At 42.3% G+C, this 16373-nt stretch overlaps 1 protein-coding gene and 1 non-coding gene across 2 annotated transcripts; one reads left to right on the forward strand and one right to left on the reverse strand.

Annotated features, from left to right (window-relative positions):
• Window positions 1-695: 695 nt before the first annotated feature.
• Window positions 696-3697, reverse strand: LOC145075172 (uncharacterized). Its single transcript, XM_079021468.1, has 11 exons — window positions 3443-3697; window positions 2729-3375; window positions 2483-2643; window positions 2339-2399; window positions 2156-2221; window positions 1965-2050; window positions 1818-1881; window positions 1522-1734; window positions 1368-1433; window positions 1174-1253; window positions 696-1092 (listed from the first exon to the last, which is right to left on the reverse strand). The coding sequence occupies exons 1-11, from the start codon at window positions 3582-3584 to the stop codon at window positions 978-980; spliced, it is 1701 nt and encodes a 566-aa protein (XP_078877594.1). The 5' UTR covers window positions 3585-3697; the 3' UTR covers window positions 696-977.
• Window positions 3698-13474: 9777 nt separating this feature from the next.
• On the forward strand, window positions 13475-13581 carry LOC145077312 (small nucleolar RNA R71). Its single transcript, XR_013693093.1, has one exon. It is a non-coding gene; the product is annotated as a small nucleolar RNA R71 (small nucleolar RNA).
• The last annotated feature ends 2792 nt before the right edge of the window (window positions 13582-16373 follow it).

A 16373-nucleotide genomic window follows, 5' to 3' on the forward strand; every position in this document is an offset into this window, starting at 1 on the left:
TCGCCGCTACTACGGGAATCGCTTTTGCTTTCTTTTCCTCTGGCTACTAAGATGTTTCAGTTCGCCAGGTTGTCTCTTGCCTGCCCATGGATTCAGCAGCAGTTTGAAAGGTTAACCTATTCGGGAATCTCCGGATCTATGCTTATTTTCAACTCCCCGAAGCATTTCGTCGCTTACTACGCCCTTCCTCGTCTCTGGGTGCCTAGGTATCCACCGTAAGCCTTTCCTCGTTTGAACCTCGCCCTTAATTTTAAGGCTATGCCATCCTAAGGTGCTGCTAAATGGATGGATCTTATCAACGTCCATGAATGATAAATCATAGATCGAACCGCCAAATCGGAAAAATTGGGTGCTGTCATATAGCTTTGTATCGGCTAAGTTCACGAGTTGGAGATAAGCGGACTCGAACCGCTGACATCCGCCGCAGGGTAAACCACCGCCTCTCAGGTCCCCCGACTGCTATAATGTCCCACATTTTTTATGTGTCTTTGCAACGTGTACCATTGAAAAAGAAATTTCGCAATTCACAATGAGGTGCCAAAAAGACGGTTATTTTATACAAATACTAGTATAATATTTAAATAAATAAGTTTAATATCATAACGTGTAGATAAAAATTACACTATAAAGATCGAACTTCGCTTTTGTTCTAAATACGAATTGACCCATATTAGATTCACTTCAAGACGCAAAAATGAAGAATTGCAAACACAAAATCACATATTGCATCTTCAACAAATGGTCAAATTGTGTATATCCCATTTTGAGTTCTACAACAATCTCATCAATAAACTCAATTTATTTTGATCAAAACTAACATAACCCCACAAAGATTACGTCAACTATTTGTAACATCTTTCATCAAATCTTTACAAGTATAGCCATCTGTTTTTATCTCCATATTGTAGGACTTAACATTTTATATGTTAAAATCGGTATTTTTTGGGACCCACCCACACACACACACACATTGGATTCTATTTATTTCCAACTTGCAACATGAGATGACGATAGCTACGTCCTCTTAAAACCCGATGCCACCGAAAAAGTAATGAATTTTTAAAGCTCATGTCAATTCTCTCTTGAACAAGCCTGTAAGTTATATAAGCATTAAGCAACATTAGGATAATGGAAATTATTCTTATTTATGTAAAAAGACGTAAATGCCCTCACCATCTCACAAGACATCTCTGAATAGCCCGAGAGATTGGGCGAAAGAAAGATGGATCACGCTGCATGTAGAGTAAACCAACCTGGGAGTTTTCCAAAGTGAAAACCAATGTATTATTATTAACTTCCAAAAGGGTAAAAAAGTCAGATATTAAGAATCAAGTTGTAAAAGAAAAATAGGTGGAATAAAAAATAACCTCAATCATTGCATTCACAGAAGGATCATCAAAGATCTCAAGGCTACAATCGGCAAAATAATTAATCTGGAAACGTTTAGTGTAATGAATTAAAATAGATATAGAATCTCGAATTTCTTGATATATAATTAAAAGAAGAAAAAGACGAATATACCCCAAACTCTGCACTGACTAAACATTGGATGAAATCCATTAGTTGAAGCTTTGCCCATTCGGAACGTAGGTAAGGGTCATCTTTACGTGGTGGGTGTTTCCAAGGGGCACCAAATCGTAATTTATCTTTGACGATTTTGCCCTTTTGAGCATCAAGAGCAAATTTTTGCAAGATTTCTAGTGCTCTATCCATTGCAGGATTAACAACAGTAACCTGAAGACATAAATTTCTAACAAATTAGAAAAACAAGAAATTATTATTTTTGAATTTATTTATTTCTGAAGCATAAAACTTACTTGCAAATGTGCTAAATATGCATCAATAATGTCCTCGAATGTACTTTCTTTATTATCCATGAGTCTGAACATAACAAAATTAAGAAAGATTAAATTAATTAATAATTAATATTACTTCATAAACTGTTGTATAATTATATTACTTACGCTTGGTAATAATTGCTCTGTTTTAATGCGTATATTTCAAAAAGATGACGTGGATTTGGCCCAAGCACCTCAACAATCAAATCCCACTAGAAATTAAACCAAAAAAAAAACAAGTTTAAGTTTTTCAAATTTTATATAAATAGCATAGAAATTTGTGAAAAAAAATTATCGATATGAAATTATGAACTCACCTCTGATTGGCTGAAGTAATCTGGAACCATATGTATTTTGGCTTGTTGTGGAGTCCATCCAAATGTCTTTTATATTGAATGAAAAGGGAAAAAAGGGGAAAAAGTGAAAAAATCTTTTAATGTTTTATACATTCAGGTTTTCATAAATAGAAGAAGAAGAAAATATATATATAAGTTAGTTACCTCACGTGAAATGAAAATGTCAGGAAACCCAAAATCCATATAAGCTGCATATGAATAATAGCTGGGAATATTTTGATGAATTTCAAGATTGGATATGATTTTAAGTTATTTTAGCTAAAAAGAATGAATACATGTAATATTTACCTATCAGAAGTTATGAGAATAATAGGCAAACACATCTCATTTGCACCTAAAGCTATTATTCTCCATATCAAACTATCATGAAACATCGATCCAGAGACTGATGAATCATCCACCAAAACAGCATGTTTCAAGACTTCAATATTGTTTATTACCAACTTTGGCTGTTTTAAATTGCAATGAAATTGTGAAAAAAAGAAACATGGAAATTATAAATTAACAGAGGGGATTATAACTTTATAAGTGTACCTGAAAGTAATCAGTTTGAGCAGCTTCAGACAGCAACTCCAGTAACAAAAGGGGCCAATCAGTAGCTGAATTAGCCAAAGTTCTTGAAAATCCACCAGTTTTGTTCAAATGTTTAACAGCATTAGCCCTAAACCCTTGTTGAACCTTGATCACCTCTTTAGCGAGTTTTAAAGCTACTATCGCTTCTCTATAATATGAAGCCTCTTGGAGACTCACGTTTTTACCCTTCTCTTTTGACATCAAAATGTCATCGATCTCTGTGGCATTTAGTCGAGCAGTTAGCGTGCATACAGCCTTGTCCCACAAAGATAATGTGGAAACTTTATTGGACAAAGCCCTCTTGGTAGTGGTTGTTTCGTTCTTAGTTTGGATAATTCTTTTGAGAGATGTATCCAGGTTATGCCATTTTCCAAGGGTTTTGCAAATCTGGTGGGAGCTTATGGTACCGAGTTGAACACCCTTTTCAGCCATGGATTCTAGACATTGCTCGAGTTGGGTCCGAAGGGTGGGGAGAAATGGTGGTTTGCAATTAGACCAAGATGCCCATGGAAACGAATGACCATGGTTTGGGTGGTTCTCTTCAATTGACTGTGCGAAGTCGATGTAGCCTGTGACATGAGGCCCCTTGTTCCAGTTCTCAAGATGCCCTGCATTGCAATTATATAGAATTCAATACAATGATCATGTCAAATCAAAATTCATAAGGATTATTACGTTCAAGGATGAGGGTGGTTTTGCCGACGCCACGAGGACCGTGGAGAATGAGTGGTTGATGGACGCGGTGGCGGTGAGCGTGGTTGTTGAGAACGGTTTCCATGATTGGCCTTGGTATGATCCGCCATGCTTTGTTCACCATTTGAGGACCTAACTGGGTGTATATTCTTCGAAACTGAAGAACAATGGCGGCGCTTCCGATCTTGCTGCTGCTTCTGGTAAGCAATAGGCGTCGTATCGTGTTGGTCCACGGTTCCTGTCTTCCTGATTCAATTTGTTTAGTTGGGCAAAACTACACCCTCAAGTTTACATCCTAAGCACAGTAACCCCTTGAATTTGCAAATCATGTTGAAACACGGCTCTTACATAAGCTGACGGCAAAAACCGCACCACAACTAAAATTAACTATAAAAACCGTATAAATCGCAACCCATAAACGGCAACCGCAGTAAAAACCAATGGTGAGGTTTTCTGTTTTTCAAAAACCGCAAATTTGTGGTGCGGTGCGGTTATTAGTTATTAAAAACCGCAAAAAAAAAAAAAAAAAAAAAAAAACACGCACTGCACGACATATATTATATACAATTTTTTTTATTAATTGTTAATATATTAAATATTAAAAATAAGACAAGCTTCATGGATGAAAGAATGATAAAATTCTAAAAAACAAAAGTGTTGGTTTTTTGTTATTTTAACTTTGAAAAATGGTGAAATTTGACAATTTTAAGATATTAATTGTTAATTACCAGTGATTTGATATTTTTAAGATATTAGTTGTTTGTGATTTAAGTTAATTGTCTTATATCTTATGGTATTTTTATTATTACAAGGAATATGTTTGAAATCTTAAAACCGTTTGAACTCTAAATTGCGATAAAAAATAAAAATAAAAAAACCATACAAAATAAGCGCATCAAATCCATGCGGTTAATAACCGAAACACCAAAAAAAAAACGGCACCGCAATAATAACCGTTTAATGTAATGTCCCGATTCTCAAGTATTAATAATATTGAATACTTTGAGTTTTTAGATCTACTCGACGAGTTGGTCTCCCTACTCGTCGAGTAGTAGCGGGTTGGTCCGTGAAGTTTAATGACCTACTCATCGAGTCCAAGAGGGGACTCTACGAGTAGGAGCTGGCAGATGAAACCCTAAATCCCGGGGTTGTGCACCCTATTTAAGGAATCTTAAGCCTCCCTTGGCTTCTTTACAGTCCTTTGAGAGTCTAAGAAAACCCTAATCCGTATGGTGCTTCTTCCTTGTGTGTTTTAAGCCTTGATGAGTGGATCTTTGAGGAGAAGAGCTTGGAGGGCAAGAGGCTAGGAGCAAGGAATCAGAAGTCTACCTCAGATTAGCACTATTGAAGGTATTAAGTCGCCACATTCACTTCATTTTCCTTTTAGACCTCTTTTGGTTGAGATTTAGGGTTTTTATGGCTTGATTGAGAGGTTTATGTGGGATATGAGCTAGATATGAAGTTGTAACTTCAGATCTGGACCCTCCTTGGGTTCTAGTGTCAGAAAGCTCTGAGCTCAGCCTTGAATGAAGCCTTCCTTAAGTGTGAAACCACATCGTGAGTTTGGATTCGACATTAAGAGCCTTTTTAGCCATGCATGCACGTAAAGTTTGCAACTTTACGTGAGAAGTAGACCTTAGAAGCTTGGATCTGTAATTTGGAGCCACTGCATGGCTCTAACGTCCCAAAAATTCGTACCAAAATTTTTTCTTTAAATCATTACCAAAGCCATATTCATAAAAACATATCATAAGTCATAACATAAATTCAGAGTATTAATTCCAAAACATCTTTCATTATCAGAGTAAAACATCCCAGGCTGACTAATCAATGGTGTGTGCCATGCGATCACCCCGAGCTTTTCCCTCCGTTACCAGAAGTACCTGAAACCAAAACTGAAAACCGTAAGCACGAAGCTTAGTGAGTTCCCCAACCTACCACATACCAAACACATAATCGCAAACCGCAAGTACTGGGCCACGCCCTCTACCTCGAGCCTCGCCCGCCTGCTCCAGGCCCCGCCTGGCTTCGAGCCCCGCTCGAGTACAGATCTGTTTCACTTAGGCCTCGCCTGTCACTGGGCCTCGCCCGCTAACATATACTAACACATAAACATATCACAACACATAAGCTAAACAATACTATTGAATCCTGTTCTAAGGCCTCGCCCTTGTCCTGCTACTGATGAGTCATGGAACCCCGTCCACGCTCCTACTGATAGTGAGATACGGGCCCGGCCCACTCTCACTCTCTTTCTAACTTGGGCCTCGCCCCTGCTCTGTTACTAATGAGATATGGAACCCCGTCCACACTCTGTTGTTGGTGAGATACGAGACCTCACCCGTACTCACCTCCCTACCAGGCTCATACCACCAGTATCACACAGACAACCAGTAGACTCTATCACGCAAACCATTCCTGGGCACCCGCCCGCTATCAATAGACCTTGGTCCTAAATATCATACTAGCATATAGTGCCTAGGGCTAACCCCGGGGTCTTCCTACTCATAACTACATGGGCCGGCATTATGGCCGTAGACCCATTCACACAAAGGGAAACTCATATGCACTGCTGAACTCGCTGATAATCATATGGTCGTTGTCTGACAACTATCTCTGAACTGCTGCCCCACTAGCTCCCTGAGCTACCAATATCAATATAACACTTAGTCTAACTGTCCTCCGAAAGTCAACTAAGTCCACTCTGGTCAAAGTCAAAGTCTTTGTGAAAGTCAACCTTCCAGGTCAACCCTACTCGCCGAGTTCATACGCTCAGAATCCTTTCATTCGCAACTCGACTCATCGAGTCAGCCCCTGACTCGCCGAGCCTACCGATTTCCGAGTCCTGACCTGTCCAACTCACTGAGTCCCCACTCAACTCACTGATCTGAGTCTTAACTCGAAGGGTCTGGGGTTTCGCAACTTGACTCGCCGAGTCCAAGAATAGACTCGTCGAGTCCAAGGCAATCTTCAACAGACTCGCCGAGTTGTTCATCCAACTCGTCGAGTTCCTCCTAATCTTCATACTACTCGCCGAGTCCACTCGAAGGACTCGCTGAGTCTATTCACTCCTTCATACATTCAGAGGCTTTTTGAGTCATGCAGGGATTCCAAACTGTAGATCCACTCTTCTAAAGCCTATTCCTCACGTAAAGTTGCAAACTTTACGTGTAGCTAAGGAGATCTAGGAAAAAAACACTCAAAACTAGGGTTTATGGCAACCATGCTTCACCAACACACCAAAGACTGCTGATTTATGGTTCTCTAGGCCAATACACACCTAAATCTGAAGTAGCAACTTCAGATCTGGACTTCTAACTCCAATTGGATCTTAATCATGCCATAAAAGCCCCAAATCTCATATTAAAGGTAGATCTAGATGCAAAAGAGTGAAGGTGACGACTTATTACCTTCAAATGCTCTGAAAAGTCCCACCAACTCTGGATCTACTGCCAAATCTTGAATCACCAAAGGTTTCTTTCTTCGTTCTAGCTTCAAAGCACCCAAAATTGCAAGGAAGCTTGAAAATGCTACAATGGAGGCTTAGGGTTTCGTGTTCTGGGTAAGAGAGACTATAAGGAATCCTAAGGAAAAGAATGAGATGTTTAAATAGTGCACAAAGTCCCGGATTTAGGGTTTCCCTCTTCAGACCGGACTCGCCGAGTCCTCTTTGCCGACTCGCCGATTCGGTTACTTAATCGATCCCCCGGATCCCGCTCCGACTCGTCGAGTTCCTCCCCGGACTCGACGAGTTGACCCCTTTAACTTATGGTTTTCCTTTCCCTTTCTTGGCCTTTCTGATTTCGGGTGTTACAACTCTCCCCCACTTAAACTAAACTTCGTTCTCAAAGTTCGCTATGGCCAACTGACCTATGATCTACCTCCAACACTCTGTCTGGGAAACCTAACACCCACTGGCTACCTCTGCTGACCTTCCACCTGACCATTCTGACTATCATTAACCTTGCAAATAATATTCATGGGTTTACCCTAACCCTGACCATCCTGGAAACACCACTTACTCAACTGACAATCCTTCAGGTACTCCCCAAGTACTTATGTTGGGCATCCTAGGGGTTCGCCCCCTTTTTCCTTGTGCGTATTCTGACCTCCCCAAGGCAACCTTCCATAACCAGCTATCTCCCTTAACACTGTGAAGGACGTATCCTTCACTGAATCCATTACCCATGCTACTTCCAATGTGGTCATGACTGCCAATACCCACTGGATACTTCTTAACACCACTGCCACTAACTGAAAATTTATGTTGTCCCTTATCCGCCTTCCGGACGAACCGAGACCACCCTGGTCCCTACTGATCTATCAATATTTGGATTACTGGCTCCCACCAGTCGCTAGCCCCAACACAAACTCCTAGTCGCTCCCAGCGACTTCCGAAGAAACTTAGGCTATCTAATACTGCCCCCTCTACTCTGCCACTCTGGCGCTACCAGCCCTGGGATCCTCGATCCTCTATCTTGACCCTAAGGTCCTTTCCAGGTCCCACCTGTTCTATTAAAACTCACGGGCCTCGCCCACGGGTCTCACTCGACTATACTATTGAGCAACCCTGCTCTCAGGTCTCACCTATACTACTACTTCACATACGGGCCTCGCCCACGGGTCTCACCCAACTACACTACTGAGCACCCTGCTCCTAGGTCTCACCTATACTACTCCCAGCATACGAGCCTCGCCCACGTGTCTCACCCAGCTACATCCTGGAGCGGCCTCTCCCCAGGTCTCGCGTCTCTAGGGCTATGCAGGCAAGCTCCATACTATTCTCATCCACTATCCATTCTTGATTCCTACCTAGATCACTAGGAGGTAAGGGCCTCGCCCCAACTCCACTAACGAAGCTACTAGGGAATGCTACAGCATACCCGTAGTCTTACAACACCCTCCACCACTGACCGCTAGTGAATGCTACAGCTGCCCCGTAGTCTTACAACACTTTCCACCACTGACTGCTGCTGGGAAACGTTGCGGCTCTCCCGCCGCTCTAAGATGCTCTACTTGCTGCCTCTGCCACTGACTACTAACACGAAAGCATCCCGTGCTATCTGTTCTCAAGATCCTCATTCCGACTCACTCGAGTCCTACAGGCGATCCTTGCTGCCTCTGCCACTGACTACTAACCATCACAACTACACGAACTAACTGATGGGGAGTTTCCCAAACTCCCAACCCTGGACTCCTCAACCCATCAATCGTTGTGCCACTTCCTTTCCTTCTTAGAGGCCGTGTACTCATTATGAATCTGTGTGCTCTTATCCCTGTACACTCGGAGGGTTCTCCCCCACTTTGATCCTGCTGATACATCGTTGCTAAATGCTTGAGAAGAATTCCCACTCTTCTCTACTATTCTGAAATCGATCTTCTGACAACCCAAGCTTGCCATAGCTAGGGATCTAACCAATTCATTACTCAATAACACCTTCCTGAATCTAGCGGGACACTACTGAGTCCCACATAAGCATGTTATAGTTACTGCATTCTAGGTGACTTGCTCCAATAGGGTACAACCCCAAACTACCATTATACTACCCCAGGCATGCATATGGAATATAACTAAATCACAAGCAAGCCACACAATTCTGAAATACTTATATCCATAACGATGCAGAACCATAACAATATAACCATGAACAAAAGGAATTATCGGAGAAGCGAAAGACACACACCTGCAACGTTCGGTGCTCCTCGCGTTTCCATGGTAGTCATCTGAAAAGCCCTACCTCCCACTGCAGGCACCTCTGCTCGGCCCTGACGGCCGTCGGTGATCCTCAAAGTTGTAGGGGCAAGTGCTATCACTCGTCCTGCCGAAAACAAACTGGGGCACTGGGCCTTCTTGTGGCCCCGCTGACTGCAGTGAAAACATATCAGATCTGATCCCTGTGTGGTGGTAGCATTACAATCCCTGCTAAGATGACCAGTCCGGCCGCACTTGAAGCAACCCGAATCTTCACCACTACCACTCCTACACGCACCCTCGTGCGTCCTGCCGCACCTCCCGCATCGGCCGCGGCTCTGGAAATCTCTCGATCTCGGATCTGACCCCTTGGGCCTTTTGCCCGAACCTGTGGCTACATGAACCTCATTCGGCTTCCTCTTCCGGATCTGCTCCAAATCAATCTCCCTCTCTCTAGCCCGAGAAATCATATCTTCCAGCGTCTTACAGCCGGACCTGCTCACGAGCTCCTGATGTCAGCTCTCAACATCTCGTGATATCGGGCCTTCTTCATCTCCTCATCCGCGACATACTGCGGTACAAGAAGAGCCCTCTACCTGAACTTTGCAGTGATCTCCGCCACAGTCTCAGTGGTCTGTGTCAAATCCTGAAACTCCCGTGCCAATTGTTGCACCTCAATAGCCGGTGAGAACGCAGCCCTGAACCTGGCTGAAAAATCACACCATGTCATCGCGTCCAACACGGCATCATCTCCCAGGGCATGACCAATCTCCTCCCACCAATCCTTCGCTCCGTCCTTCAGAAGACAGGAGGCGAGTCTGACCTTGTCCCCCTCGGGACACCGGCTCGTAGGGAAAGCGTTGGCAACATCAGCCAACCATTTGTTGCTCGCAATGGGGTCCCTAGCCCCATGATAATCTGGTGCCCCGCAAGCCCTGAACTCTCAGAATGTCAAAGTACGCTCTCCCATCAAAGCCATCATCTCGGTATGGAAGGCTCCCAGCCTCTCATCCAAGATCTCCGGTATACCCTCCTTGATCGTGCCAAAGATCACAGGAGTCTGATCTAGTATGTTGCGCGTAACCTCTACTGATATAAACTCTCTCATACGCTCCTCTAGCTGCTTGGTCCCTGAACCCGAGCCCGATCCCTCTTCGGCGCCTGATCCGCCCACTGGTCTCTCTTGCAATGTCACCATGTTGACAAACATAACACATAACTATCAAAATACACATCACTGCTGAGGGATCATACACATACACTACCAGATTCCCGGTCTTGTCTCGGCCTTTCCCGAATTGAGTACGGATCCTCTCCTTTCAGTAGTACGGGCCCATACTACCTTCCACATCTATCCGTACTTTCCTCAAGAACTGCTTCGACTCCAACAGGTCCCTTTTCTACTACCACTGCTCCCAGCACTAACTCTTCCTAGGCTTACCCTATGGAAACCTCCGACTCAACCCAAACCAGCCCTCAGCAGCTGAAGGCTTCCTTGTAATTCCAATTAGCCATCACCTGAATACCATCACATGTGACGAGGCTCAGATAATCCTTTGAGTAAAAGACTCGCCCCTACAACGGTTAGACTCAAACAAGAGTTGCGCAATAGGGACAAATCCAGCACTCTGAGATTATTCAACCCTGATCACATATGATGTGACGTATTCACCTAATGGCTAACTCCCATCACTCAGAATCCCACAATGCACCAAGCAAACAACATTCAGACAAGGGAAAATCTAACCATAACATACTCAAGCAATCATAAGCACATAACAAGAATTTGTACTAGCATGCAACATAAGCTCATAAACTTAGGCATAACCTAAACAAGCTATCCTACTACTGTCTAACCAGTACTATCATGCAGATCAAAAGCACATATAATAGGCACACAAGGCATCCTCCCTAGATCCTTAGTCCTAATCTAGCATGCTGTTCTACTATCTGATAATCATAACATAAATTTGTATGGGTATTTTGGGGTACTTACTTGAGCTCGGCTGATTGCATGCACCACACCTTTTTCTCTTATCAAAATTCTTTTCTCTCTGAATTCTTATGCTTTTCTAAAACTGTTTTCTTTTCTCAAAACTCTTTTTACAAAACGGTATTTTGAAAACTCTTATACCAATCCCTTAGTTTGAGTTAAGACACACCCGAGAGTATGTCCGAATCCCTCAAACCAAGGCTCTGATACCAACTTGTAACGTCCCAAAAATTCGTACCAAAAATTTTTCTTTAAATCATTACCAAAGCCATATTCATAAAAACATATCATAAGTCATAACATAAATTCAGAGTATTAATTCCAAAACATCTTTCATTATCAGAGTAAAACATCCCAGGCTGACTAATCAATGGTGTGTGCCATGCGATCACCTCGAGCTCTTCCCTCCGCTACCGGAAGTACCTGAAACCAAAACTGAAAACTATAAGCACGAAGCTTAGTGAGTTCCCCAACCTACCACATACCAAACACATAATCGCAAACCGCAAGTACTGGGCCACGCCCTCTACCTCGGGCCTCGCCCGCTACAACAGGCCCCGCCTGGCTTTGAGCCCCGCTCGGGTACAGATCTGTTTCACTTAGGCCTCGCCTGTCACTGGGCCTCGCCCACTAACGTATAATAACACATAAACATATCACAACACATAAGCTAAACAATACTACTGAATCTTGTTCTAAGGCCTCGCCTATCTTGGGCCTCGCCCCTGTCCTGCTACTGATGAGTCATGGAACCCCGTCCACGCTCCTACTGATAGTGAGATAGGGGTCCAGCCCACTCTCACTCTCTTTCTAACTTGGGCCTCGCCCCTACTCTACTACTAACGAGATATGGAACCCTGTCCACACTCTGTTGTTGGTGAGATACGAGACCTCGCCCGTACTCACCTCCCTACCAGGCTCATACCAGTATCACACAGACAACCAGTATACTCTATCATGCAAACCATTCATGGGCACCCGCCCACTATCAATGGACCTTGGTCCCAAATATCATACTAGCATATAGTGCCTAGGGCTAACCCCTGGGTCTTCCTACTCATAACTACGTGGGCCGGCATTGTGGCCGTAGACCCATTCACACAAAGGGAAACTCACCTGCACTGCTGAACTCGTTGATAATCCTATGGCCTCTGTCTGACAACTCTCTCTGAACTGCTGCCCCACTAGCTCCCTGAGCTACCAATATCAATATAACACTTAGTCTAACTGTCCTCCGAAATTCAACTAAGTCCACTCTGGTCAAAGTCAAAGTCTTGGTCAAAGTCAACCTTCCATGTCAACCCTACTCGCCGAGTCTGCCTACTGACTCGCCGAGTTCATACGCTCAGAATCCTTTCATTCGCGAACCGATTTCCGAGTCCTGACCTGTCCAACTCACTGATCTGAGTCTTAACTTGAAGGGTCTGGGGTTTCGCGACTTGACTCGCCGATTCCAAGGCAATCTTCAACAGACTCGCCGAGTTGTTCATCCAACTCGTCGAGTTCCTCCTAATCTTCATACTACTCACCGAGTCTACTCGAAGGACTCACCGAGTCTATTCAGTCCTTAATACATTCAGAGGCCTTTTGAGTCATGCAGGGATTCCAAACTGTAGATCCACTCTTCTAAAGCCTATTCCTCACGTAAAGTTGCAAACTTTACGTATAGCTAAGGAGGTCTAGGCACAAAACACTCAAAACTAGGGTTTATGGCAACCATGCTTCACCAACACACCAAAGACTGCTACTTTATGGTTCTCTAGGCCAAGACACACCTAGATCTGAAGTAGCAACTTCATATATTGACTTCTAACTCCAATTGGCTCTTAATCATGCCATAAAAGCCCCAAATCTCATATTAAAGGTAGATCTAGATGCAAAAGAGTGAAGGTGACGACTTATTACCTTCAAATGCTCTGAAAAGTCCCGGATTTAGGGTTTCCCTCTTCAGACCGGACTCGCCGAGTCCTCTTTGCCGACTCGCCGATTCGGTTACTTAATCGATCCCCCGGATCCCGCTCCGACTCGTCGATTTCCTCCTTAGACTCGACAAGTTGACCCCTTTAACTTATGGTTTTCCTTTCCTTTTCCGGTCTTTCTAATTTCAGGTGTTACAATGGCTTAAAAGAGTCTGTATGGCTTAAGGACTGTAGGGACTCGGTGTATCGCAAGGTTGACTCGGCGAGTCATATGAAGATAGGCCTGGACCCGACGAGTTGGATGAACTTCCGTCGTATTTTTCGTTGTCAATGAGCCTTGAGAGTCAACGAGCTGTCTAGTGGTAACATTTACTCCATCATAGAAAATGGAGACTTCGTGTTGAACGTTTAAGTCATTGTGGGGGGAATTCCTCAACAAGCCTTTATACCTCTCCCACGCCTCGTATAGTGACTCGCCAGGCTGTTGCTCAAAGTTGGCAATGGCTTTCTTCAATTTTGCTAATTTTGAAGGAGGACAAATTAGGTCAATGAATTCTTCATGCATTTTTTCCCAAGTGGTGATGGATCCTGGGGGAAGTGATTTCAGCCAATCTTTTGCAGCCCCCTTGAATGTGACCGGTAGCATACGAAGCAAAACAGTCTCGCGAGGAACGTTCGGGATGTTGAAATAGTCGGCTATGCCGTTGACCTCCTCGATGTGCTTGTACGCGTCTTCATGATCTTTCCCGTAGAATGGGATGTCCTTGAATTGAGCGAGAATGTGGCCTTTGAGCTCAAAGGTAGCTGTTGTTGTAATTACAGGTTGCACTAGTCCTGTCCCGGTATCATCACACATCCTCTTCTTGTACTCACTCATTGTAAGATCCGCAATATTAGCCATGGTGTTATCGAGTTCACCTTCTAAATCACTTTCTTCTTCAGTTTCTGTTTCGTACTCAGTGTCTTCTCTCTTAGGGTCTTCGTCCGTAAATGAGGTGCTGGATTCTCCAACTTTCTTGCCCTTTTTCTTGCTACAAGCTAATTTGAGGCTCTTGAATGGTGACTTCTTTGGTGTTGAAGATGATTCTACGGTTTTAGCCTTGTCCTTCCTAAGAGCTGATTCTGGGTTTGCGAGTGGCAGGATCAAAGGTGTGTGTGATCCTCGGGTCATAAAATACCTGAAATAAACAGAAAACACGCGTAAAAAGAACAAAACGAAACTGAAAATTCGCCTTGGACTCACCGAGTACCTGCAAATGGACTCGACGAGTTCGAGGGTAAAAAAGAAAAAAATATATATCCAAAATCCTAAAAGTAGAAAAACTAGAATTCAATCCTAATAACTATACTACTAAAGCAGTAACTTTTTGCAAGATAGTTTTCACACAAAGGATCGATAATACTAGCAATTACAATTTATTTTAGAACCGTTCCGCGACAACAGCGCCAAAAACTTGATGTGTGTTAAACGATCTAGTTTTAATCCTACGTTTAAATATGATTTAGACACACAAAGGCAGTGATTGGTGGTATAATTAACCAAGCACGGTATCGAACACATGGAACGGTAAATAAACTAACTACTAAATTATCTAAAAACAATTAGTAAAAGGGAAGGTTTTCTCTAGTTTTTCAAGACTAGAAACTTAATTGTTAATATATTAAATATTAAATAGTAAAAGGGAACGGTAAAGAAACTAGTTTTCTCTAGTTTTTTCTAAAAAAAACAGCATTGCACCGCATATATTATATACAAAAAAAAATTATTAATTGTTAATATATTAAATATTAAAAATAAGACAAGTTTCATGGATGAAAGAATGATAAAATTCTAAAAGACAAAAGTGTTGATTTTTTGTTATTTTAACTTTGGAAAATGGTGAAATTTGACAATTTTAAGATGTTAATTGTTAATTACTAGTGATTTGATGTTTTTAAGATATTAGTTGTTTGTGATTTAAGTTAATTGTCTTATACCTTATGGTATTTTTATTATTACAAGGAATTTGTTTGAACTCTAAACTGCGGTAAAAAAAAAACCATACAAAATAAGCGCATCAAATCCATGCGATTAATAACCGAAACACAAAAAAAAAAAAAAAAAAAAAAAAACGCACCGCAATAATAACCGTTTAATGTAATGTCCCGATTCTCAAGTATTAATAATATTGAATACTTTGAGTTTTTAGATCTACTCGACGAGTTGGTCTCCCTACTCGTCGAGTAGTAGCGGGTTGGTCCGTGAAGTTTAATGACCTACTCGTCGAGTCCAAGAGGGGACTCTACGAGTAGGAGCTGGCAGATGAAACCCTAAATCCCGGGGTTGTGCACCCTATTTAAGGAATCTTAAGCCTCCCTTGGCTTCTTTACAGTCCTTTGAGAGTCTAAGAAAACCCTAATCCGTATGGTGCTTCTTCCTTGTGTGTTTTAAGCCTTGATGAGTGGATCTTTGAGGAGAAGAGCTTGGAGGGCAAGAGGCTAGGAGCAAGGAATCAGAAGTCTACCTCAGATTAGCACTATTGAAGGTATTAAGTCGCCACATTCACTTCATTTTCCTTTTAGACCTCTTTTGGTTGTAACTTCAGATCTAGACCCTCCTTGGCAGGGCCGGCCCAAGGGTAGGGCGAGCTGGGCCGTCGGCCAGGGAAGCAAAATTATTTGGGGCATCAGATTGTGCCGAGCTCTTATGGGTATCTCTTATTTAACCCAAAATTTTGATACTAAAGGGATGATGAATTGTAAAAGAAATTTAATTTTTTTGGCTAAAAACACCCATGCTTTACTGAAGAAGACGAAGAGACTGAGAAATATGAGGAGGTTGAAAAACTGAGGTATTTGAGTATTTCTAGGTTATAGGGGCATAATTTTTTTTGAATTTCGAAATGATTTGAAGACGAAGAAGCAAGAAACGAAGCAGGGTATAGAGAAATCAGAAACGGTGTCCTCCATGAATGCTTGTTGATTAAAATAAGCATAACAAGGGTTGATTATCTTTGAAAAAGGAGGAGCTTAGAGATGGCTATTCAATCACCGGATGCCTCTTTCCCCACCCATGTACTATTGTAGGGATTTAACTTTCAATTTTACTTTAATTTTTTGTCGACGTGATTTCAGGTCTCTTATTCACTGTCCATTGTTATAGTGGATCAGTTACTTTTACTTCAAGGTCATGTTTGCTTGTTTTTTGTTTTGTAGTTAAAGATCTTTTATTTCGTTGACTAACATGAAATAGGGATTATAATTTGTGATTTGGAAGTTTTCTTCTTGATTTTCTTGAAAATTCTTTTTTCAAATGACATTTTTCTTTTT

Source organism: Lactuca serriola, chromosome 9 (assembly GCF_051521515.1).
Source record: "Lactuca serriola cultivar US96UC23 chromosome 9, Lser_US96UC23_V15, whole genome shotgun sequence".
Lineage (NCBI taxonomy): Eukaryota > Viridiplantae > Streptophyta > Magnoliopsida > Asterales > Asteraceae > Lactuca > Lactuca serriola.